Source organism: Pelobates fuscus, chromosome 8 (assembly GCF_036172605.1).
Source record: "Pelobates fuscus isolate aPelFus1 chromosome 8, aPelFus1.pri, whole genome shotgun sequence".
NCBI lineage: Eukaryota > Metazoa > Chordata > Amphibia > Anura > Pelobatidae > Pelobates > Pelobates fuscus.
The window spans coordinates 90,446,233-90,470,382 of NC_086324.1; the positions used below are offsets into that span (position 1 = coordinate 90,446,233).

The 24,150-nt window shown below is 40.1% G+C and overlaps 1 protein-coding gene across 4 annotated transcripts in view; it reads left to right on the top strand.

The window, feature by feature from the left end:
- PMS1 (PMS1 homolog 1, mismatch repair system component) overlaps nt 1-17,007 on the top strand; it is a 224,807-nt gene extending 207,800 nt beyond the window's left edge. For all 4 annotated transcript variants that reach the window (XM_063430155.1, XM_063430156.1, XM_063430159.1 and 1 more), the window contains exons 11-13: nt 6,174-6,304; nt 14,306-14,466; nt 16,359-17,007. In XM_063430155.1, coding sequence (XP_063286225.1) covers nt 6,174-6,304; nt 14,306-14,466; nt 16,359-16,523 — 457 coding nt within the window. In that variant the 3' untranslated portion in view covers nt 16,524-17,007. The remainder of the gene's footprint in view (nt 1-6,173; nt 6,305-14,305; nt 14,467-16,358) is intronic.
- The last annotated feature ends 7,143 nt before the right edge of the window (nt 17,008-24,150 follow it).

A 24,150-nucleotide genomic window follows, 5' to 3' on the forward strand; every position in this document is an offset into this window, starting at 1 on the left:
GCACTAGAAAAAGTGCAGAGGCGGGCTACAAAATTAATAAAAGAATGGAACATATCAGCTATGAAGAAAGGTTAACAAATTTAAACCTATTTAGTTTAGAAAAACGTCGCCTGAGAGGGGATATGATAACATTATACAAATATATTCAGGGCCAATACAAACCATTGTGTGGAAATCTATTCACAAACCGGACTTTACATAGGACACGATGCCATGCGTTTAGACTGGAAGAAAGACGATTTTGTCTAAGGCAAAGGAAAGGTTTTTTTACTGTAAGAACAATCTGGATGTGGAATTCTCTGCCTGAAGAAGTGGTTTTATCAGAGTCCATACAGATGTTTAAACAGCTACTAGATGCATACTTGCAAAAACAGAATATTCAAGGATATAATCTTTCAATTTAGGGTAATAACTGCTTGATCCAAGGATAAAATAGGGGATACTCTGCTAAATACAGATAAAATGGAAAAACATAGCGTTTAACTGTGTGAAGGTGAGTGACACTCAGTGAATTACAATTGGCCACTCACAAATTTTCAGATGGAAAACAGCCTTAAGTGAAATCCTTTCTTCAATGGTCACTGTACTTTCCCATCCTTACACTCCCAACATAGGGTTGGATTATGTAGCTCAGAAAGAGAAATATACAAAAGATATAGTGCACTTCCAGAATGTAGTACAATTTTTTTTAATAACTTACATATAAGTATAAAACAAATCACCACTGGGCGTCCTACGCCCAGTGGTGATTTGTTTTATACTTATATGTAAGTTATTTAAAAAAAATTGTACTACATTCTGGAAGTGCACTACATCTTTTGTGCATGTGTCTGCTCAAACGGTCAAGTGGTGATTTGTTTTATTCTTATATGTAAGTTATTAAATTTGTTTGTACTACATTCTGGAAGTGCACTACATCTTTTGTATATTTCTCTTTCTGAGCTACATAATCAAACCCTATGATGGGAGTGTAAGGATGGGAAAGTACAGTGACCATTGAAGAAAGGATTTCACTTAAGGCTGTTTTCCATCTGAAAATGTGTGAGTGGCCAATTGTAATTCACTGAGTGTCACTCACCTTCACACAGTTAAATGCTATGTTTTTCCATTTTATCTGTATTTAGCAGATTATCCCCTATTTTTTTTATATTCTTTATTTTTGTTTCACAATGCTCATTTAACACATATAAAATGCAAACTGAACATGTATAAGATCAAACATGTGGTATAAACATCGAAAAAATATAATGCATTGTGAATTTTTTTTTTTTTTTAAAGATGAGGTACAGACAGAAGAAAAACTTGAGTGGTCTCAGTGGCAACCCTGTTGTCGGCTGTCTTGTGGTTTTATGTATGTGTGCCACTAAGAGGGGGTCATCCCCAATGCTGTGGTTTCCTAGTGATGCATGTCGGGTCCGTCGTGGGGATGAGTGGGTTGTAAAATTGAGCCCATTGCTCCTTTGTAGGCCCATTCTCCCAGGTTAGGCCCTACGTGTTCCGTATGTATATAGTGTCCGGTGAGGTAGGAAACGTGCCTAGTCGCAGCTTGGGAGTTGTGTGTATAGTGCGAGTGCTAGGGTGTAGGTCGGGTTTGTGTGTGGTGTGTCTTGCTTCCAGGTATTTCAGTAAATTGTGGTGGTGGGCAGTCCTTCCCCAGGAGGGGGTAAATGGTGCAGTGTTTATCACCCTCAGGGTATGTCCTTCAAGGTGGTACGGCGGGCCCCTGCGCTTTCCGTGCATGTCTGGGTGCGAACTCTGGGACGTCGGCTGGATTCAATTGCGACAGGCTCCGTCCTCCCTGGCGTGGCTGTGTCAGGATGCCCAGGGTGGTAAGTAGTGATTCAAGCTCCTGGGCGCTGGTTACTCTGTGTGTGGTCCCACCGTGGGAGAAGATGACCGCTCTTGGGGTTCCCCACTTATATGGTATATTCTTATTTTTTAGGTGCTGTAGGCTCGGCTGCAACTCCTTTCTCCATGCAAGGGTGGTCCTGGTTAGATCCGGGAAAATGGACAGTGTCGATCCTTCAAAGATTAGAGTTTTTTTCCCTCGGAGCGCCGTAAGGGTCAGTGCCTTGTGTTGGAGCGATTGGAATCTAACTATAAGATCCATGGATGCGGTAACAGGGGCTCTGGGAGGTTTTGGGAGCCGGAACATACCGTCAAGCTGTACGGCCTTCGCTTGTTTGGGCGGCAGGATGGTATTTAAAAGGCGTCTGAGAAAATGTGGTGCCTCTACGGTCCCCACTGAGTCAGGGATGCCCCTGATTTTCAAGTTGTGCCCTCTGCGGCGGTCCTCCATGGCGTCCAGCCTATCTGTGGAGGCTTTTAGATTGCGCTGGAGGTCGGCAACTTGTTGTTCCACTGCTGTTAGCCTTGTATCTTGGGCACAGGTGATTTATTCCAGCTTAGTGGCTTTAGAGCTTAGCGCGTCTATGGCCGTTTTGTAGTGGGCCATGTCGGCCGCGATCTGTTTCCTTAGCTCGCTCAGCATATGTTGGAGCAGGTCCGCTGTTACCGGTTCTCCCGGCTTCGAGGTGGCCTTGGCAGGCTCCGGTGGTTTGTTAGCAGTGGCTCCTATGTCCAGGTCGGCAGTAAAATGATCCGAGGAGTAGGAGTATAGGTCGTCCGCCGACGCCATTTTGTCCCATGCGGCCTTGGCCGTGCCGCGGAACAGATCTGCGATATCTCGGCTCGTGGGGACTTTATCTGTCCTGTTTTTTTTGTTTTTTTGCCCATGGTGTTTCAGTGTACCACTGGTAAGAGGGTCGTTCAAGTTTGGGAGTCTTCTCCACCTTTTAGAGTGCCATTACCCCTATTTTATCTATATACATTTGCTGAAGACAGGAGGAAGTCTTTGGGGACCTGTCTGGATACTTCACCTATTACAGGGAAGTTCCGGTTTGTTTTAAGTTTATACACTTTTTTCACTGGTGTTGTGTTCACATATTCTGTTTGTGATCCAAGGATAAATCTGACCGCCATTCTGGGGTCAAGAAGGAATTTTTGTCCTCGCTTGTTGCAAAATTTGACTTCAAACTGGGTTTTTTTGCCTTCTCAAATGTGAGGAAGGCTGAACTTGATGGACGCAATTCTCTTTTCAGCTATGTAACTATGTGTGTGGTGCAGCGTGTTTGGGGGCTGCTGTGTGTATGTGTGAAGGGTGTAGTGTCTGTGGGTGCAGTATGTGTGTGAGTTGTGCTGTATGAGTAAAGGTGCTGTGTGTGTTTGGTGGGATTGTGTGTTGGGGGGGAGGCAGGTTAAGGCCAATATGCATGTATTTTGATTTATTATTTTAATAATAAAAAACAAACGGGCATTGTATCCCCCCTTCCTTCTTACCTTTAGCCTGGGAGGGGGGACCGTGCTGCCATCCATGGTGGTCCTAGTGGTGAGTGAACCACTGTGAGGGCTAGAGTTAACTCTTGCAAGACCATGCAACGCTTGCTATCTAGCGAGAGGAACTCAGCGGATCTGCAAGATAGAGCTCTTCCGGGTCCTCTCCTGTCTCCCTCACTTTCCCAGCCGGCGGCTGCAATACACTGCATGTGGGCCGGTGAGGGAGATCTTTGATCTCCCCACCGGCCCGTCATGGAACACAGAGGGACCGACGCTCGGATAGTGTCGGCTCTGTGTGAACTGGCCGGGAGATCCTGTAACCTCCCTTGCCGGCCTCGGCCCACCGGGCACTTGCCCGGTGTGCCGATAGCCAGTACGGGCCTGACTGTGAGTATTATTGCTGTGGAGCTCTGTTATACACTCAGACACACCAATCATAAAGAGCCTGGATTAGATTACAAAATAGGGATAATTTGAACGTATGCATGTGAGACACAAAATGCACATGTGTAATTAAAATTGGGAGAATTTGGAAAAATATTGGAACTACAGAGAAGCACAGAGAAAAAGTAAATACAAAATTGCAAAGAAGAGAAATTACTTTGGGAAGAACAAGAGATGAAGAAAAGGTGAAAATGTGTTCTATTGTTGTGTGTATGTGTATGTATGTGGGACCTAATTCTTTGCTGTTTTTTTCTGATGAGCACTGTCATCTATTTTGGACTTTGTCTCGTTCCTAAGTCTTCTGAGGTAGAGTGTGAAGCTGACATCAAGGCCACAAAGCCTTTCTCTCGTTTGTGTAGTGTTTTCCTGGACTATTTAAGTATGTATAGGGTAGTTTGTTTGGTTTTCCTGATGAATGTCCAGATGATAGATGAAACATTGATGTTGTACCCCAATAGAAAGGGTCATTGAACAACTCTTAAAAAGTCCACTGAGTTGTGCTCCTTTGTGGGTAGTATGTATCAGTGACTGGAGTTCTCTGCACCATGGCACCATTAATTGTGTGTCTATGTATGTATGTGTATATATATGTGTGTGTGTGTGTGTGTGTGTGTGTGTGTGTGTATATATATACACACATACACACACACACACACACATATATACTCTGCTCAAAAAAATAAAGGGAACACTTAAACAACACAATGTAACTCCAAGTCAATCACACTTCTGTGAAATCAAACTGTCCACTTAGGAAGCAACACTGAGTGACAATCAATTTCACATGCTGTTGTGCAAATAGGATAGACAACAGGTGGAAATTATAGGCAATTAGCAAGACACCCCCAATAAAGGAGTAGTTCTGCAGGTGGTGACCACAGACCACTTCTCAATTCCTATGCTTCCTGGCTGATGTTTTGGTCACTTTTGAATGCTGGCGGTGCTTTCGCTGTAGTGGTAGCATGATACGGAGTCTACAACCCACACAAGTGGCTCAGGTAGTGCCACTCATCCAGGATGGCAAGAAAGTTTGCTGTGTCTGTCAGCGTAGTGTCCAGAGCATTGAGGTGCTACCAGGAGACAGGCCAGTACATCAGGAGACGTGGAGGAGGCCGTAGGACTGCTAACTCCGCCTTTGTGCAAGGAGGAACAGGAGTAGCACTGCCAGAGCCCTGCAAAGTGACCTCCAGCAGGCCACAAATGTGCATGTGTCTGCTCAAACGGTCAGAAACAAACTCCATCAGGGTGGTATGAGGGCGTGACGTCCACAGGTGGGGGTTGTACTTACAGCCCAACACCGTGCAGGACGTTTGGCATTTGCCAGAGAACACCAAGATTGGCAAATTCGCCTCTGGCACGCTGTGCTCTTCACAGATGAAAGCAGTGTGACAGAGTCTGGAGACGCCGTGGAGAACGTTCTGCTGCCTGCAACATCCTTCAGCATGACCGGTTTGGTAGTGAGTCAGTAATGGTGGTGGGTGGCATTTCTTTGGGGGGCCAACAGCCCTCCATGTGCTCGCCAGAGGTAGCCTGACTGCTATTAGGTACCGAGATGAGATCCTCGGACCCCTTGTGAGACCATATGCTGGTGCGGTTGGCCCTGGGTTCCTCCTCATGCAAGACAATGATAGACCTCATGTGGCAGGAGTGTGTCAGCAGTTCCTGCAAGACGAAGGCATTGATGCTATGGACTGGCCCGCCCGTTCCCCAGACCTGAATCCAATTGAGCACATCTGGGACATCATGTCTCGCTCCATCCACCAATGTCACGTTGCACCACAGACTGTCCAGGAGTTGGCAGATGTCTTAGTCCAGGTCTGGGAGGAGATCCCTCAGGAGACCATTCACCACCTCATCAGGAGCATGCACATGCGTTGTAGGGAGGTCATACAGGCACGTGGAGGCCACACACACTACTGAGCCTCATTTTGACTTGTTTTAAGGACATTACATCAAAGTTGGATCAGCCTTCAGTGTGTTTTTCCACTTTAATTTTGAGTGTGACTCCAAATCCAGACCTCCATGGGTTGAAAAATTTGATTTCCATTTTTTTTTTTTTTTTTTGTGTGATTTTGTTGTCAGCACATTCAGCTATGTAAAGAAGCTGAATATTTAATTCATTCAGATCTAGGATGTGTTATTTTTGTGTTCCCTTTATTTTTTGAGTAGTGTGTATAAATATATATATTATATTATGCAGTGCAAGAGGGAGGGAAGTGAAGAAATAGCAGACTGTAAACTGATAGCAAAAAAATTCTGCTTGTTTGGGAGAGATGTTCACTGATGGCAGCATTCAGTAGATAACTCATTTTTCTTGGTATGTGTTTTCTGAACATCATATCATCTAATTATTTTCAGTTTTATTGTTTGTTCCTTTTTTTTTTTTCTTTCAGGCTACTTGGTGGAGCTCAGTATTTGAATGTGCTCTTAAATATGGAAAAGGAATCTCCAAAACTGAATGGGGATATGTATATTTCAGATGTAAGACTGACTTCAAATGGATTTCGGATAAAAATCATACCAGGTAATGTATTCTTTCTTCATTTAAGAAATCATAGTAGAAAAGAATACTAGCAAATTTGGGCCTCAATTTAATATAGTTGGATAAGCTTTCCAAATGATTAGATATTTATTTGTTCTATGTATTTTTTTAATGTGATGTGTTTTAATACGTTGAAAAGTATTTTTTAAAAGTTTAATATTAAAAAAAATTGTCATTTGCAATGCTTATCCAACAATATTAAATTGAGGTCTTGCTTGACTAAGAAGTCAAACCCTTTTTCATATGTAGCAGTATGAAGAGTTGTCCTAAACAAAAGGGGACATTCCCACTAAATTGCCTTAGTAGTATAAAGAAAAAAGCACAAAACCATTGTATTAAGTGTTGCAAAAAGAAACAAAACACATGCATAAGAAAATAATTAATTGTGTAAAGCATGAAAACAAAAAGTAAGTAAAATATTTATAAAGTTGTAGATTGGGTATTAACACACCTATGCCCAAGAGTCATTTAATAACATATTAATCCAGCTTTCAGATGCTAAGTATTTAAGAGAGGGGTAAGCAACCCTTGGCTCTCCAGATGCTGTGGACTACATCTCGCCTGATGATTTGCCAGCGTTATGGCTGTAAGAGCGTTATGGTAAATGTAGTCCACAACATCTGGAGTGTCAAGGGTTCCCTACACCTGATAGAGCTTGATAATTGCAAAATTAGATAGCTGCCAAAATCTTCCATTTACTGCATACCACTTAAGACATTTTGTTACACAATCGCTCCATTATTGGAGACATTGTATCTGTCTGAAATTGCTTTGCTTGGTTTTATTCAATAGCTAGAACCAAGCAGTAATATCACATTTAATAGGTTGAACCCATATAGCCTCTGTGTTGTATATCTATGTAGCGTAATTAGCACTAAGGTATACATAGAGAGTGAGGTAGGTAGGATAAGAGAGCAAGCATGAAGTTACCCAGGCGCAGAATCTGTCTGTGTATTCATATTGGATAACTGCTACACTTGACTCTGGGAGAGCAGCAACCAAACAGTATCTACCCTTATAGCTACAGCATTGGATAGCAGCCCTCAAAACAACCAACTGCTCCACCTGTAAAGTCTCTTCATAAGCAGGCAGCCTACTGGTACTCCACCACTGATAACTACCTCCTTCAACCCTCACTTCACATATGTAAATAAAATAACATACGGCTCTACGCACATTTCAGCACTTATCTGTCTACAACCAAAATTAAAATTTATTTTCAGTGAATTAAGTCACTACCCATATCCCCATCAGAAGAGAATATGGTAATCCAAAAATCTGACCGAGTTGAAATTAATTGACCTAGGTAGTTAAGGTTAAAAATGTAATTGCCCATTCATTTTAAAAAGCAAGATGGATGATATTTGTATCTATTCAGTTAGACAATCAACCAAAGAAAGGTTTTTGAATTTACCATAAGCGTAGAATACATGCCTTACAATTGTCTATCTGAGCTGCACGCTCTGGTGTCCTAATTTGGAGACTCTACGTATGGTTTTATCATAGCTTGCAATGTGGCATTCAAGTACAGTTTAGCATGAATTTACAAATGCTTTTATTCTAAAGAGAATTTTCTTAAGATTTACAAAGACAAACTATTTACTATGCAGTATTATTTTAAACAATCATGTGAAATATATCATAATAGCCAATGTTTTATTTAAAAGTTATACAAAAATAAATTTCACCTTTTCTTTTTCTTACATATTGTTAAAATACTGCTTAGCAAATCACTTTTGGTATGATCCAATGAAAGCATTAATAAGTAAGAATAAGACATTTAGCTTTTTTTTTTTTTTTTTTGCAAATATGCCACAGTTGTTCTTATATTTTGCTATGATGCTGTTTGGAAGTATAGTTATTATTCCACTTAAGGAAGATTTTCGAAAAACAGCTTTCGTTTAATGCCAGTAAAAAAACATCTCAATGCTTACACCATTTCAGAACTTCCAAATCTCCCTGTTTACTAGTTTGAGTGTTAAGGGCATCTGTCTGAACAAGAGCAGATGTTAAAATGATGTCTCCTTCCCTTTAGATTTATAGTAATTATTAGGCACACAGGAGGACTGTATAATGATTTCCTTTTGCTAAAGCATCATGATGTATCTAAATTAGCAAGTCAACAGGATGTTAGGCACGTATATGTATTTTTGTCTGAGAAATTAATAGGATATCTGCAAATTGATTTATGTGGAACATTTAACACTGAAATCCAAGATAGAAGCATGTGAATATAATCTAGTCAGCTGCCTTTGGATGTACATGTAAACAAGCCCTCATAGGGCTAGATGAACAGGTACCACAGTACCCTCAAAAACACTTTCCCTCAGCAGGGAATGCTATTCTCTAAAGCACGCTATATGTGAAAAACCCTTTACATTTGCATTTTTCTTTCATTGAAGTGTTCTTTAGAGCAGGAGTCAATGGGCACCATCTTTCCTTAAGGTGCTAAACCATTTTTAAGTTTGACAACTAAGATGCTCCCCAGGGTCCTGTTCCCATTGATTTATCCCTGATTTGATCAGCCTCCACTCTGAGCAGAAAAGGGAAACATCAGGGACAGGTGATAGGCTGAAACTCTCAGCCAGTCAGTAGCCACCTGTTGCAATTAACAAATCAAAATCAGAACACCAACTGTACTTTTTCCTATAATTTATTTCTAAATGACAAAAAAAAAGGTTTGGGTACAGAAAGTAAACTGAAATATGTAAATGAATAATGGAAAAGTCACTGTGCATCACCAGTGCCCTTAATATACACATTACTGCCATAGTGGAAGTATAATCAGTGGTCTATTTGGGGTACATTCTTGATGCACTCTACATTTAAACACACAGGATCAACCACTCATGTACATAGCTGTACATGAGGTGTGCCCAGGAAAGCCCTAATGCAGCCAGGTCAGACTGAACAAAAGAAGCATTTATGCATAGTGACACTACACACAAATAGCAATGCATATTCACACCCTTTCTGTCTATGCAAATACAAACTTAAATTATCAGTGACCATATACACAAATAAGCACACACACATTCATGTTGACAGTGCACACTAACATTAGATGTAAATTCACCCTAAATTCACACACTTGGACCACACTTAACTTCTCATTTCAGTTCTGGTACTTTTTCACCTAGTCACTTGGTGAAAACACACTATGGTGTTTTATACCCCACTTCCTCTTGATTGTAAGCTCATTTGATCAGGGTCCTCATCACCCTATTGTTATGTCAAAATCAGTAATAGCGTGTCTCATTTATTGCTAAAGTCCATGTTATAATATTGTAAAGCTCTGCAGAATTTGTTGGCACTATATAAATGCCAATAATAATACATGCCCATTGTGACAACAAGTTTAGCATTCCTATAGAACATAAGTAATAGTGATCACATATTCACACAGAAACAAACAGTGTAATAATGAAAATTAAATATTACCCGTTACGGCGTTCTATGCCGTCCCCATTATAATGACTTTAAAGCCGTTGCGGCGGCATACTGTCAGACAGTCCCCCTGCCGGTGGGTAGTGTGAAAAAAATTAAACCTGTTTAAAATAAATTAAAGTGTGTGTATGTATATATATATAATGTGTGTAACGTCATACATACTGTATTTTAATATTAATATACCGTATATACTCGAGTATAAGCCGACCCGAATATAAGCCGAGGCCCCTAATTTTACCCAAAAAAACTGGGAAAACTTATTGACTCGAGTATAAGACTAGGGTGAGAAATGCAGCAGCTACTGGTAAATTTCTAAATAAAATTAGATCCTAAAAAAAATATATTAATTGAATATTTATTTACAGTGTGTGTATAATGAATGCAGTGTGTGTGTGTGTATGAGTGCAGCGTGAGTGTATGAGTGCAGCGTGAGTGTATGAGTGCAGCGTGAGTGTGTGAGTGCAGCGTGAGTGTGTGAGAGTGTGAGAGTTGCAGAGCCTTGGTGGGGGTGGGTGTTTTTTTTTTATTATTTAAATTTGTATTATTTAAAAAAAATTGTTATTATTATTAATTATTATTTTTATTTAATTATTATTATTATTGTATTATTTTTTTATTATTTAATTATTATTATTTTTTTATTATTTAATTTTTTTTTTTTTTATTATTCATTATTTATTTTCGTCCCCCCTCCCTGCTTGATATATGGCAGGGAGGGGGGCTCCTTCCCTGGTGGTCCAGCATTGGTAGTTCAGTGGGGGGAGAGGGGTGCTGGCAGAGCTGTACTTACCTCTCCTGCAGCTCCTGTCAGCTCTCTCCTCCTCCGCGCCGTCCGTGCAGCTCCCTCTGTCAGCTCACAGTGTAAGTCTCGCGAGAGCCGCGGCTCTCGCAAGATTTACACTGGGAGCTGACCGAGGTGCTGAACGGACGGCGCAGAGGAGGAGAGAGCTGACAGGAGCTGCAGGAGAGGTAAGTACAGCTCTGCTAGCACCCCTCTCCCCCAGTCTGTATTATGGCAATGCAAATTGCCATATACAGACAATTGACTCGAGTATAAGCCGAGTTGGGGTTTTTTAGCACAAAAAATGTGCTAAAAAACTCGGCTTATACTCGAGTATATACGGTAAGTACATATATTAGTATTAAAATACACTTAGAATGAAGTTACATAAATATAAGGTGTGTGTGTGTGTGTGTATATATATTTTTTATATTTATTTATATATATATATATATATATTTACAATAATAAATAAAATTAATTTTTTATTTTTTTTTACAATTAAAATAAATTATATATACATATTATTATTATTATTATTATTATTATTATTATTATTGCCATTTATATAGTGCCAACAGATTCCGTAGTGCTTTACAATATTATGAGAGGGGGGTTGTAACTATAAATAGGACAATTACAAGAAAACTTACAGGAACAATAGGTTGAAGAGGACCCTGCTCAAACAAGCTTACAGTCTATAGGAGATGGGGTATAAGACACGTTAGTGTAATTTCATTCTAACTGTATTTTTTTTTTTTTTTTTTTTTTTATTATTCTTTATTTTCAGTGCGAAATGTATTGTTTTTACAAACTTTTGCCGCAATGGCCATAGTAAAATATCAACAGTATAACATGGTACAGTTAGGGTAGATTCAAGGTACAATTTGGCACATGTTTTTGGTTATGGCAGGGCTGGTGGGTTGTAGCGCTATGTAGTCGCTATCTAGGAGGAGTGTGTGTGTCACTCTGTAGATGCTGTCACCACTAACTTGGCCTGGTTTGTATTGGTGGGCAGTGGGTATCTGGTCTAGGGAGGCTGGTATTCGTTGGTGTCCTCTACCTGGCGATATTCCTGGGGTATTTCCCCGTGTGTGTTGCAGGGCTTAGTGTGTGCTCCTATGGAGTGGTCGTGTAGGCTTCCGTCATGTGGTGACTCGCTAGGTTAGGTCTATTCGTGGGTGGTCTAATTGTGTGTGTTAGATCCATGCTATAAAGGGTATGGCTAGGGGGAGTCCGTATATGCCCGTTTCGGAGCCTGTGGAGGCAGCCTATCCGTACTGTCTGACTATGGCTTTGCTAATGTGAGGCGTTAGTGCGGAATCGCTTGGGTGATATGTGGGCTCCATTGATTGCTATTCCCCTGTAACCCAGCTGCTGGGGGGGGGAGGCGTAAGAGGGATGTTCGAGCTCCGGAGTGTAACCCATCTCGTGGTTAGAGTTTGGACAGTCTGAGCTATAGTGGGATTTCCTGTAGAACTAGAAAGGTCCTGTTTTTCAACCGGGGTTGATTGAAGTTGGCATCAAGTTAGGTCGTCGCATCTTGTATTTCCCTGTGGTCAGGGGCTTCTCCACTCCTCGCTGTCCCCTGCCTGGGGCCTGAGGTTACATTTGTGCGTTGGTTCTTTAGTTCCAATGTGTTCAGCAGTGCCGGTCCTTCTGCAGGGCCCGATATTTTGTAATGTTTTCCCTCTTTAGTTATCCATAAAGTCTGTGGTGTCGCCCACCGGTAGTTGATAACTGCTTGGCTTGCTTGGATGGCTGGATTGTTGCCACTAAGCGCCTGACGAAGTGGAGCAGCTCTTCCAGTTGTAGGTTTTCTTGGACTCCCTGTATTTTTATTTTTTTCCTCCTGCCCCTGTCGTCTATTATATTAAGTTGTCTGGCCATTAAGGCCTGTGATGTTTTCAGGGTGATTACAGTTTCCCAGAGGGTTTGGAAGTCCTGCTTCAAGTCTGCCAGGTCTGTTTCTGTTGCTTGTGTGCGGGCTGTCACAGACTGCACCTCCGGTGTGTTCAGTCGCATGTCCACTCCCGAGGTAGGCCTTGGGGCCTCGTTTTCGGGTTTTTGTGCCCGGGGTGGAAAAACAGGGCATCTGTGGGTTACGAAAGCTGCGTTGGAGCCAGCACCCTCGGTAGGATTTGTGATTTTTGTTGGATGCTGTGTATTTTTGACCGATTTAGTCGTTTTTCTCCTGAGCTCTGGAAAATGGCGACTTCTCCGTTCAGACTCCAGGCTCCGCCCCCATTCTAACTGTATTTTGTTATTAATATATATTGGTAACAAAATACACTTAGAATGGCATTCTATATATATCTATCTATATATAAAATACAAATAACCGCAAATATATATATATAGATAAATATATATAATTACATAAGTCTACAAGTAGAATTTAAATTCATATATCTGTATTCATATATTTAAATTCTACATGTATATGTTTTATCTTTTAGCATAATTATGTGATTTTATTAATTAAAATTTGATTGACATGCCTGACAACCCAGGCAGAAAGTGCAGAGAACGTTATTCGCAAGCACTATATTTAACCCTGTAACTTTCCAAGACACCATAAAACCTGTACTTGGGAGGTACGGTTTTACTCTGGAGACTTCGTTGTACACAAATATTAGTGTTTCAAAATGGTAAATTGTATTACAACAATTATATTTTTAGTAAAAGTGAATTTTTTTTGCATTTTTCACACGTGAACAGCACTTTTACTGACACTATTATTGTTGTAATACATTTTACTGTTTGTGTTCAGTGAACAGTACCCCCCATGTAACCGTTTTATGGTTTTTTGGAGTCAAAAAAAGGCTTGCATTTCATTTTTTTCATGAAATTTGCCAGTTTGGTAATGTTGCCTTTGAGACTGTATGGTAGCCCAGGAATGAGAATTACCCCCATGATGGCATACCATTTGCAAAAGTAGGGAACCCAAGGTATTGCAAGTGGGGTATGCCCAGTCTTTTTTAGTAGCCACTTAGTCACAAACACTGGCCAAATATTAGTTATTTGCTTTTTTTCACACAAAAACAAACGCTAACTTTGGCCAGAGTTTGTGACTAAGTGGCTACTAAAAAAGACTTGACATACCCCACTTGCAATCCCTTGGGTTGTCTACTTTTGCAAATGGTATGCCATCATCGGGGTAATTCTCATTCATGGGCTACCACACTGTCTCAAAGGTAACATTTCAATGTGAATAAATGGAATGTGCTATATTTGACCCTGTAACTTTCCAAATCACCGTAAAACCTGTTAAAGGGGGGTACTGTTGTACTTGTGATACTTTGCTGAATGCAAATATGTGCATTTTATTGCAGTAAAAGTTAACAGTATTATGACATTTACAGCTAAAATGTCAGGCGGAACTACAAATTGTTTTAAAAAGTCTTAATTTCTCACAGTTTTATTATTTGATTCATACTAACTTATGTTTCACATATGAATAGTTCATGGGAAATTAAAGTCTTGTTTCTCCTGAATAAAATGGTATATAATAAGTGTGGGTTTACTTAATATGAAAGAGGTGAATTACAGTTGAACAGACATACCGCAAATTCCAGGTTTTGTTTACATTTTGATTTGATCAGAACGTGTACAATTGACTCCCTCCTGAAGGTGTTAAAGATCTACAAGATTGTTATTGGTATACAGAATTTAGGTATGCTAAATTGTATTTTTGCTTTGTTTTGAACTGGTTTATTGACTAGTTGTATTAAATGATGACTCTAATTTAGGAAAGTCCGCTGTAGACAGTCGCATTCAGATAGAAGGATTGCCAACATGTTTGCCTTTTTATGGGATATCTGATCTAAAAGAAGTTTTAAATTCTGTGATGAATACAAATGGCAAAGAATTGTGTGACTGCAGACCACTCAAAGTGCTGAATTATTTGGAGGTGAGTAAACTTAAACTACACATTGCATCAACTTTGAGCCTATTGTTTTGGTCCATGTTTGTAAGTACCCATTTGTTACTTATAAAGTAAATACCATTATACACTACAATACTACACTATATATACCCACAGTTTTTTTTAGCCTTTATACAGGAAGAGAAAAGAAGACCTACTCATAACAAAAAGGGGCGCGTCACCTTAATGAACCTGTTCGTGCATCCCACTTGAGCTAGGTTAATCGCTCAAGAATATGTTAGTGGTCCCTTGACCTTCTTTTTTCTACCATTTGGTTTATGGTTTTACACTATTATATATTTCTTTTTTTAGATTACACATTTTACATTGGAACCTTTTAGGTTTACAGATTTAAGGTACCTATATAGGTCTCTATACCTTCCACTTTTTATATAATAGCGCTACACCTTACTCGATATCGAATTTGTGGAGTTGTTTTTGGAGAGATTACACATTGGTGTTTTAGCAGCTTTGGTTTTAACATGTGAATTTTTAGCACTTGTAATATATTTATGATATCTGGATTAGCGCTGGTACACTACTCCTTTTTGTGTATACTATTTGACAAAATCTAATAACCATAAGTAATCTGAATCTGTGCAATCTGAAAATTAAATGTTCTATTCTATGAAACAAGTACAAGTCTGAATCTCGTGAGAGATAAAGGCCACACACTCTATAATGCAGGATGATGGTTGCATACATAGTTGTATTCGTCCAGGGAATAACTCTTAATGACTATTTCTGCTGAAAAAAAGCTGGTTGTGTCTTTGTTTATCAAAATATGGTTATGCATTTTATTCATGTCTTCCAAACTGTAGCCCATTCTAGCTTTATTGTAGCACACATGTAAAGATTATTTAAAATATCTAGCCACACTTCCTGTTTGCACAACGAGAATGCTACTTGGTTACGTCCACTATGAAGCTTGATTGATGACTGAAACCAGCTCATATTTAAGTAGCACATATTGTGTAATTGTGAGTCAAAAGGGGACTTGAACCATACATGTTAGCAACCTTCAGAAAAAGAAAGTAGCCTTGAGAAAGAAGGCCAATCAGGTAAGGTAGTTAACTATTTCACACATTTTGCAAACTCAAATTGTGAAGCCATAACATGAGTGTCTCATCGTTGACATAGAATTGTGGAAAATGTCTAGATAGGAAAGGCACTATGTTGAAAGAGGATTGTAAAAGCTTCAGATGGTATTGATATTTCAGGAATGATTGGAAAATAGTGCCTTACTGGATTTTCTTATTAGTCATCACAAAGCAACTGGCTATAAGAGAGGAACCCGCAAATGAGGCTCTGTTATCGGAAACCAGGATTAACTGCTGGGCATATTCAGGTCTCAAAACGATGAGGATCGATAATCCTCAAAACATTATCGATTAAAGCAACGCTCCTCAATCCTCTCCTCAAGGCACACCTAACCGTCCAGGATTTAGGGATTACCGGGGTGTGGGTAGTCTACGGTGTTTATTATTATTATTTTTTTATTTTTTAACACACCTAGGTAATCCCTAAATCCTGGACTGTTAGGTGTGCCTCGAGGAGAGGGTTGAGGAGCACTGGATTAAAGTACAAGCTAAAATCACTAAAAGCAAGTGCTAGATCACGAGAGTACATTTAAGACAGAAGCAACGTTTTGAAGATATCTGGAGCAGCAAGCTCAAATAAGTAGAAATGTTAGCTAGGAGACATGGCAAAATAGAAGTGGTTAATTACCATGAGAACATGCTATGTGTGTAATGCTGGGTACAGTGCAGCGAAATATGTACATCAACACATGAATACAATACTTTTCGTTAAAAGGATAAATGCTAGTTTCGCCCATAAGATTAAATACTGCTTTTTTTTTTTTTTTAAACTTACAGGGAGAAGCAGTGCGTCTATCTCGTCAGCTCCCGTTTCACCTTACAAAGGATGATGTGTTGGACACCTTGTGCCGCATGAAAACACAGCTTGGAAGTGAGCATAATGAATGTATGCATGGACGTCCATTTTTCCATCATTTAACAGACATTCCTCAAACTGGCTGAAATAACATTTAATTGTGCAGTGAAGATTCTGTAAAATAATGATAAAATCACTGAACTGCCCTTTGGACGTCGGAGTCATTCTTTATCATTTCCAGAAGAAACATTTTATATAACGATATAGTTTCAGGAACTGCTGTAGAAAAGAATTGCTACAAAAGGGATTTGGGGGGCACTTACCCTTTGTTGGTTTCCACAATTACAGCACCCAATCCAAGTGAACAAAGTGTAAACATTGTGTCACATAGCCCAATAGCAATATTTGATGCTTGACCTGAGGCAATATGTTAACTTCTAGTGCAAATGGCATTCTGTTGGATCCATATTTACTTTTGCTTTTAATATTTTTGCATATAAATCTTGAATGGCATTGTTTTGGCCACAGTTCAAATAAGGGCTTCAACTGGACTGCATCAGACCAATAATTCTAAAAGCTATATTGACAGGGATGCAAATAACTGAATTTACCGCCAAATTGTTTCCTGTCTAAGCCTTAAGCAGGTTAATTGTAAGTTATTTTACTAAGATTGTTTAAGAAGCTATGTATACAGATGCCATTAATCACCCCATGACACACAGTTAAAAACTCAGTTGAGTTAATTTTTCAGACTACAGTGATATGAGCGAAATTAGTGTGCTAATAAACCCTTCAACATTACAACATTGTTGTTTGTATATAATCGAGCAAAGCTGTGCAACTGGCGGTTTCAACTTGTAATGCATTTTCTTCTTTGATTTGTATGAACAGTATGGATGAAATAAAATGTTAATATTTATAGTATAACCTCAGATTTGCCCTGTGATCTATCTCGTACTGTTTGTTTAGTTTTCAGTTCTTAAACTTTAAACTGGCATCACCCATTCCACCATATTTAAATGGATAATTTAGTGCCAGGAAAACATATTGGCTTTCCTGGCACTGCAGGACCCTGTAGTGCCCCTCTCCCTCCCACCCCCCATCCCAAACCCCTTCAGTGACTTACCAGAGTCCAGCGCCGATGTCCCTCGGCGCTGGTCAGGCTCCGCCTACTCTCCTCCCCAATGACAATGGCCGCGCATGTGTATTAGACCTTTCCATAGGAAAGCATTATTCAATGCTTTCCTATGGGGATTTCGGCGACGCTGGAGGTCCTTACCATAGCGTGAGGACGTCCAACGTTGCTTAAAACACTTTTCATGTTCTAAGAACACGGAAGTCCCTCTAGTGGCTGTCTTATAGACAGCCACTAGAGGAGGACTTAACCCTGCAAGGTAAATATTGCAGTTTCTGCATTAAAAATTATCACTCACTTTGGACCATGGTCGGTGGACATGACAATAGCTGCTGGGCAACCAGCAGGTCACACATTCTTCTCATCCCAGTAGCTGATGGTCAGGGGTAGGAGGCAAAGGTAGTTCATACAGGTTAGTGACCATTTCAGAGATAGTAGTTTCCTTTTCACCAATGGGACCCAGTTTCAATGTACAGGCTAGATGATGGACTATGGACTGCTCTCTGCTGTTCCAAAATTATTTTCAGCAAGTCTAATTTAGTGTTCTTGCGCATACTTTGCATAGATGGTTTGTGTGAAGCCTATTTTCTCTTATGCCTGCCACAATGAGTTGGCTAGCTTTCACAAGACTATGGAAATCCAAATGCAACAATTAAATATGGTTTGCATCTTTGTGATGCCTTCAGGAACTGCAGCTTTTGCTACAAAATTTAAATCTCTTTAGTTTGGAAAAACAGCGCCTGAGAGGGGATATGATCACATTATACAAATATATTCGGGGCCAGTACAAACCTTTATCTGGAAATCTATTCATAAACAGGGCTATACATAGGACACAAGGCCACACATTTAGGCTGGAAGAAAGGAGATTTTGTCTAAGGCAAAGAAAAGTATTTTTACCGTAAGAGCAATAAGGATATGGAATTCTCTGCCTGAAGAGGTGGTTTTATCAGAGTCCATACAGATGTTTAAACTGCAATTTGATAAATACTTGCAAAAACATAACATAAAGGGATATCATTTCTAATTAGTGGGGTAATAGCTGCTGTGGTGACATTCTGTCATCAAACTAGCATGGTGACCAGGGGTCATGTGATCAAGTTCATGTAGATCTTTCTTACAGGGGGATAAGCTTTACTTTGATATGGTAATTGATATGGTAATTTACAAGTCAGGAAAGAGATAACCACTCCCCCCACTATCCTCATTCCTCTCTGTTCCTTCTTGGCTGTGCTACTGAGTAGATGTGCAGACGCCGTGTGCTATCTTGGTGAACCATGTCATACTCTGTTGCTTTCTTTTCTTCCTTGGTGGATGTGATGTTGGACTTGCAGCAGTGAGCCATTACTAGATGTGAAGGCCTAACCGTGGGTGAGATCAAACGTGTGGGGAAGGGGATTACTATATTATCATTATTATTATTATTGCCATTTATATAGCGCCAACAGATTCCGTAGCGCTTTACAATATTTTGAGAGGGGGGATGTAACAATAAATAAGACAATTACAAGAAAACTTACAGGAACAATAGGTTGAAGAGGACCCTGCTCAAATGAGCTTACAGTCTATAGGAGGTGGGGTATTAGAAACATTAGGATAGGAAATATCAAGTAGGAGTGAAGCAGAGCTGGAGGAGAGAGCAAAGCACTATCCCATAGGAGAGAGCAAGAGACAGGTATGTAAGGGAGAGATTACTCTGGGAGGCCATACGCTTTCCTGAAGAGATGGGTTTTAAGGCCCTTCTTAAATGATTGAAGACTAGGGGAGAGTCTGATGGCAGTAGGCGAGTTATTCCAAAGGAGAGGAGCCGCCCGTGAGAGGTCCTGCAAGCGCGAGTTGGCCGTACGGGTGCGAGCAGCGGTCAGGAGGTGGTCGCGGGCGAGCGGAGGGTACGAGGAGGGGCATACCTCTGGATCAGTGAAGAGATATACGAGGGGCTGGAATTGTTCAGTGCTTTAAATATATGGGTTAGCACTTTGAATTGACTCCTATAGGATACAGGGAGCCAATGTAAGGACTGGCAGAGGGGCGAGGTGTGAGAGGACCGACTGGATAGGAAAATCAGTCTAGCTGCAGCATTCTTTACAGACTGTAGCGGGGCAGTACGCTTTTGGGGAGACCAATCAGGAGAGGGTTACAGTAATCCATGCAGGAAATTACTAGAGCATGGACAAGCTCCTTGGTAGCATCTTGCGTAAGAAAGGGGCGGATGCGGGCTATGTTTTTGAGTTGGAACCTACAGGACTTGGCAACAAACTGGATGTGAGACTCAAAGGTGAGACCAGAGTCAAGTATGACGCCAAGACAGCGCGCTTGTAGGGATGGACTTATGTGGATATCACTGACTTGAAGGGAGAGTGAGAGCGGAGGATCAGTATTAGGAGGAGGAAAGACAAGGAGTTCAGTTTTAGAGAGGTTAAGTTTGAGAAAGCGTGACGACATCCAGTCAGAGAGGGAAGAGAGGCAAGCAGTGACACGTTGCAGGACGGCCGGGGAGAGGTCCGGTGAGGAGAGGTATATCTGAGTGTCATCAGCGTACAGGTGGTAGTTGAATCCAAAAGAGGCAATAAGTTTTCCAAGAGAGGCAGTATAAAGAGAAAATAGAAAGGGACCAAGGACAGAGCCTTGGGGAACTCCAACCGAGACAGGGCGAGGGGAGGAGGTATCCTTGGAAAAGGAGACCCTAAATGAGCGTTGGGAGAGATAGGAGGAAAACCAAGAGAGGACAGAGTCACAGAGACAGAGTGATTGAAGAGTTTGAAGGAGGAGAGCATGATCAACTGTGTCAAAGGCAGCAGAGAGGTCAAGGAGAATTAATATGGAGTAGTGACCTTTGGATTTAGCGGAGATTAGGTCATTAGTCACTTTGATGATAAGAGCGGTCTCAGTAGAGTGGAGAGGGCGGAAGCCAGACTGAAGAGGGTCAAGGAGAGAGTTGGAATTAAGGAAGTGAGACACACGGGTAAAGACAAGTCTTTCCAAAAGCTTTGATGAGTAAGGGAGCAGGGATATGGGACGATAGTTAGAGGGGGAGGACGGGTCAAGAGATGGTTTTTTTCAGGATAGGTATTACAGTGGCATGTTTAAGGTCAGCAGGAACAGTTCCAGAAGAGAGAGAGCAGTTAAAGATGTGTGTTAGGATAGGCACAAGACAAGGGGAGAGAGATCTGATGAGGTGAGATGGGACAGGATCAAGTGGGCAAGTGGTGGGGCGAGAGGAACGGAGAAGTGCAGCCACCTCTTGTTCAGTAGCTGGGGAGAAAGTCTGAAGGGTAGGGAAAGCATGATTTATGTGTGGTTGAGAACGAGAACGGCAAGGAGGGGAGAATTGTTTCCTTAGCTGTTCAATCTTGTCAGTAAAGTAATATGCAAAGCTATCAGCTGTAAGGTTAGTTTGGGGGTGGCCACAGCAGGGCGGAGAAGGGAATTAAAAGTGTCAAAGAGACGTCTGGGATTGCGGGAGCATGAACTAATGAGAGAGGAAAAGTAGGACTGTTTGGCGAGGGCAAGGGCTGCGCTGTATGAAAGCAACATATAGATAGATATATAGATTTAAAAAGGGTTGTTGCTCCGTGGGTCTGGGCTGTGTGTTTGTGATACATTTATAGTATTGGGTTGTTGCCTTCTAAATAAATACCTTTTAATGTAGACGAACCTTGTGTAATATATATATTAATTTGGTGATACACCACATTTGGCGACCACGCATTTTAGACTTCTACAAAGGTTATTTATGAGGTAATAACACATTAATAGTCAGATTTATTTTTTGAAAAAAAAAAAAAGAGTACTTTGTTTAATTATCCTCTGCATGGGAAATCTAGGGCTGATTGTGTTTGGAGTCTAGTTCAGGCCTCCATTTTAATGTACCAGCTTAGGCATCAGGCCTCAATTTTGAATATATTATTACAGTTTTTGTGTGTTTCAAATATCCAAGTTGAGTTTTGTTGTGTTTTGACTATCAGAGTAAAGGCCTAGCCCTGCATTATAATAGGCTCCCATGCTGCTTCTTTTTGTATTTTAATGCTGATTTGATTCAGAGTACAGGCCTAGCCCTGCATTATAAAAGGCTTCCATGCTGCTTCTTTTTGTATTTGAATGCTGATTTGATTACCATAGTTCAGGCCTAGTAGTTTTTTTTCAGGCCTTCATTTTTTAATACACTACCAGCAAAAGCCCTTATTTTTGAATATATTAGATTGTACAAGCTTATTTTGCTACATAAAACAAAGGTATAATACAGGTTGTTGTTTTTTTGTGTGTTTCAAATATCCAAGTTGAGTTTTGTTGTGTTTTGACTATCAGAGTACAGGCCAAGCCCTCCATTTTAATACACTATAGTAGGCTTCCATGCAGCTTTGTTTTGTATTTGAATGCTGATTTGATTATTTGTATCCTAGTGCAGACCTCCATTTTAATATACAAGCTTGGGCATCAGGCCTCAATTTTGAATATATTATTACAGTTTTTGTGTGTTTCAAATATCCAAGTTGAGTTTTGTTGTGTTTTGACTATCAGAGTACAGGCCTAGCCCTGCATTATAATAGGCTTCCATGCTGCTTCTTTTTGTATTTGAATGCTGATTTTGTGTGTTCAAATACCTGAGTTTGTTGTGTTTTGACTACCATAGTTCAGGCCTAGTAGTTTCTCAGGCCTTCATTTTATTTTATTTTAATACACTACCAGCATAGGCCTCAATTTTGAACATACTATTGTTTTTTGTGTGTTTCAAATATTTGAGTTGAGTTTTGTTGGGTTTTGGCTATCATAGTACAGGCCTAGAAAAAAAAATGTTTAATTTTTTTTTTCAGGCCTGCATTTTAATACACTATAGGCTTCCATACTTTATACTTTTTTTGTGTGTCTTGAATATCCTAGTTTAGGTATAACTCCTACCCTCCAGGCCTTGTTATTATATTTTAATATGCTAATTTACTGGTTTTGAAGTTAATTAGCAAGTATTACCTTCACCATACTAAGGTAAATATAATTTGCATTGTGTTTACATGATAAAGGTATTGGGGCTAATACAGTGTGGTGGCTATTGTTTAGCCAGGTTAACATTTCCATTTTTACACTGGAGTGTGTTTAATAGAAAATGAACAGTTTGTATTTGAGGTAAATATTATGAAGTAAAGGTGCCTATGTTAGATTGTTATATGGTTGGGAATTATCATTGTGCTGAAGTTACAGTTGGGTATTTTCCAGTTCCCATATCTTCCTTTAAATCATTCTGTTTATTTGTAACTCCCTCCTCCCCCCTACTGTACTTAAACAAAGGCAAAAGGGTGGTTTTGTGTTTTGCTATCTGTGGGCATTTGTTGTATTGAAACTGTGACGTTTTTGTTCTTAAAAGACAAGAGTTTGTTTGAATAGGTTAATGAAATTAAGTTTCTCAAGTGGTTCAATCTCTTTGGAGCCAGTTTCATTTTTTTGTAATTAATCCCATTGTTAAAAGCTTGTTGTTGTTTTACTTAGTCTGCTGGTCTATTCAGGGAGAGCTCGGTTTTAAAATGTCATTTCTGGGTACTAAGTATTTTTCTGCAGAAGTACTAGAGTACTTCAAGAATGACATTGACAAACATGATGGACCATATGAGCTTCCAGAACCAGCAGGCCCCAATTGTGGAAAATATAAAGGTTTTATGGATGTTTTGACACAGATTGTTACTAATAAAAAGTGCAATATTAAGAAAAGGAAAAGCTTGGTGGCACAAGTGGTTGTTGCTGCAATAGGGGGTTTGGCAAGCATGGTACTCGAATTGCAGCAATCTAATTTAGTAACCACTAATAAAATGGAAGATGCTCTTGATGAAATAGATTGTTTTAAAATAGCTGCCCTAAGAACAAACAAAATGATTGAGGGGTTGGAAAAGGAGTTAAGAGAAATAGAACAACAGAGAGATGCATATAGTGCTAAGATCACTGAACTCCAAGACCTAGTCATGGAATATAAAATGAAAATTAAAGAAAACACAAATAAATGGGATAAGGAGCCTAGAGTATGCCCAGGCCAGTCTTATTTTAAAGAACCAGTGCTGGGAACTAAACACAAGGGAAATGTGTCAATTCTTAACTGTGTCCCACAAGCCCCTTTAATTATAACTGAACACTTTAATGCAAGAGAAATGCCTACTAGCTTCTCTAGGCAGACAAGGACTATGTCAATCACAGATAAAGAGAATTTCCAGAAATGGTGGGGAAGTTTGCCAAATAACGACTTTAATACTTTTACACATTGGTTTATGAGGGGAGCAAATAGAGCTAAAAAAGGAGGTCTTAACTTAGAAGAATGGACGGAACTTTTAGAATATGCTATGGGGCCTTTGGCTAGTAGACTATTCGGATTTAAAAACACTGTGTCTGATCAGGCAGGAAGAATTGCTGTAACTAATTTCAATCTACTTAGCATAGAGATAGAAATCGCTAATATTATGATGAGGCCAGCAGAAGGTCCTAGAGAGGTAGCTCAAAGGATATTGTTCTGGTATACGCTACGCCAACCTCAACAGCTTCTGGTCTTGGGCTCACCAGAACACATTGCTAAAGTAATGGAAGCCCTTCCCTGGGAGTGTCAAGAATTTGTGAGGCTTTTTGATCCAACATTAGCAGACTTAGAAATGGTACTAACTAGAGCT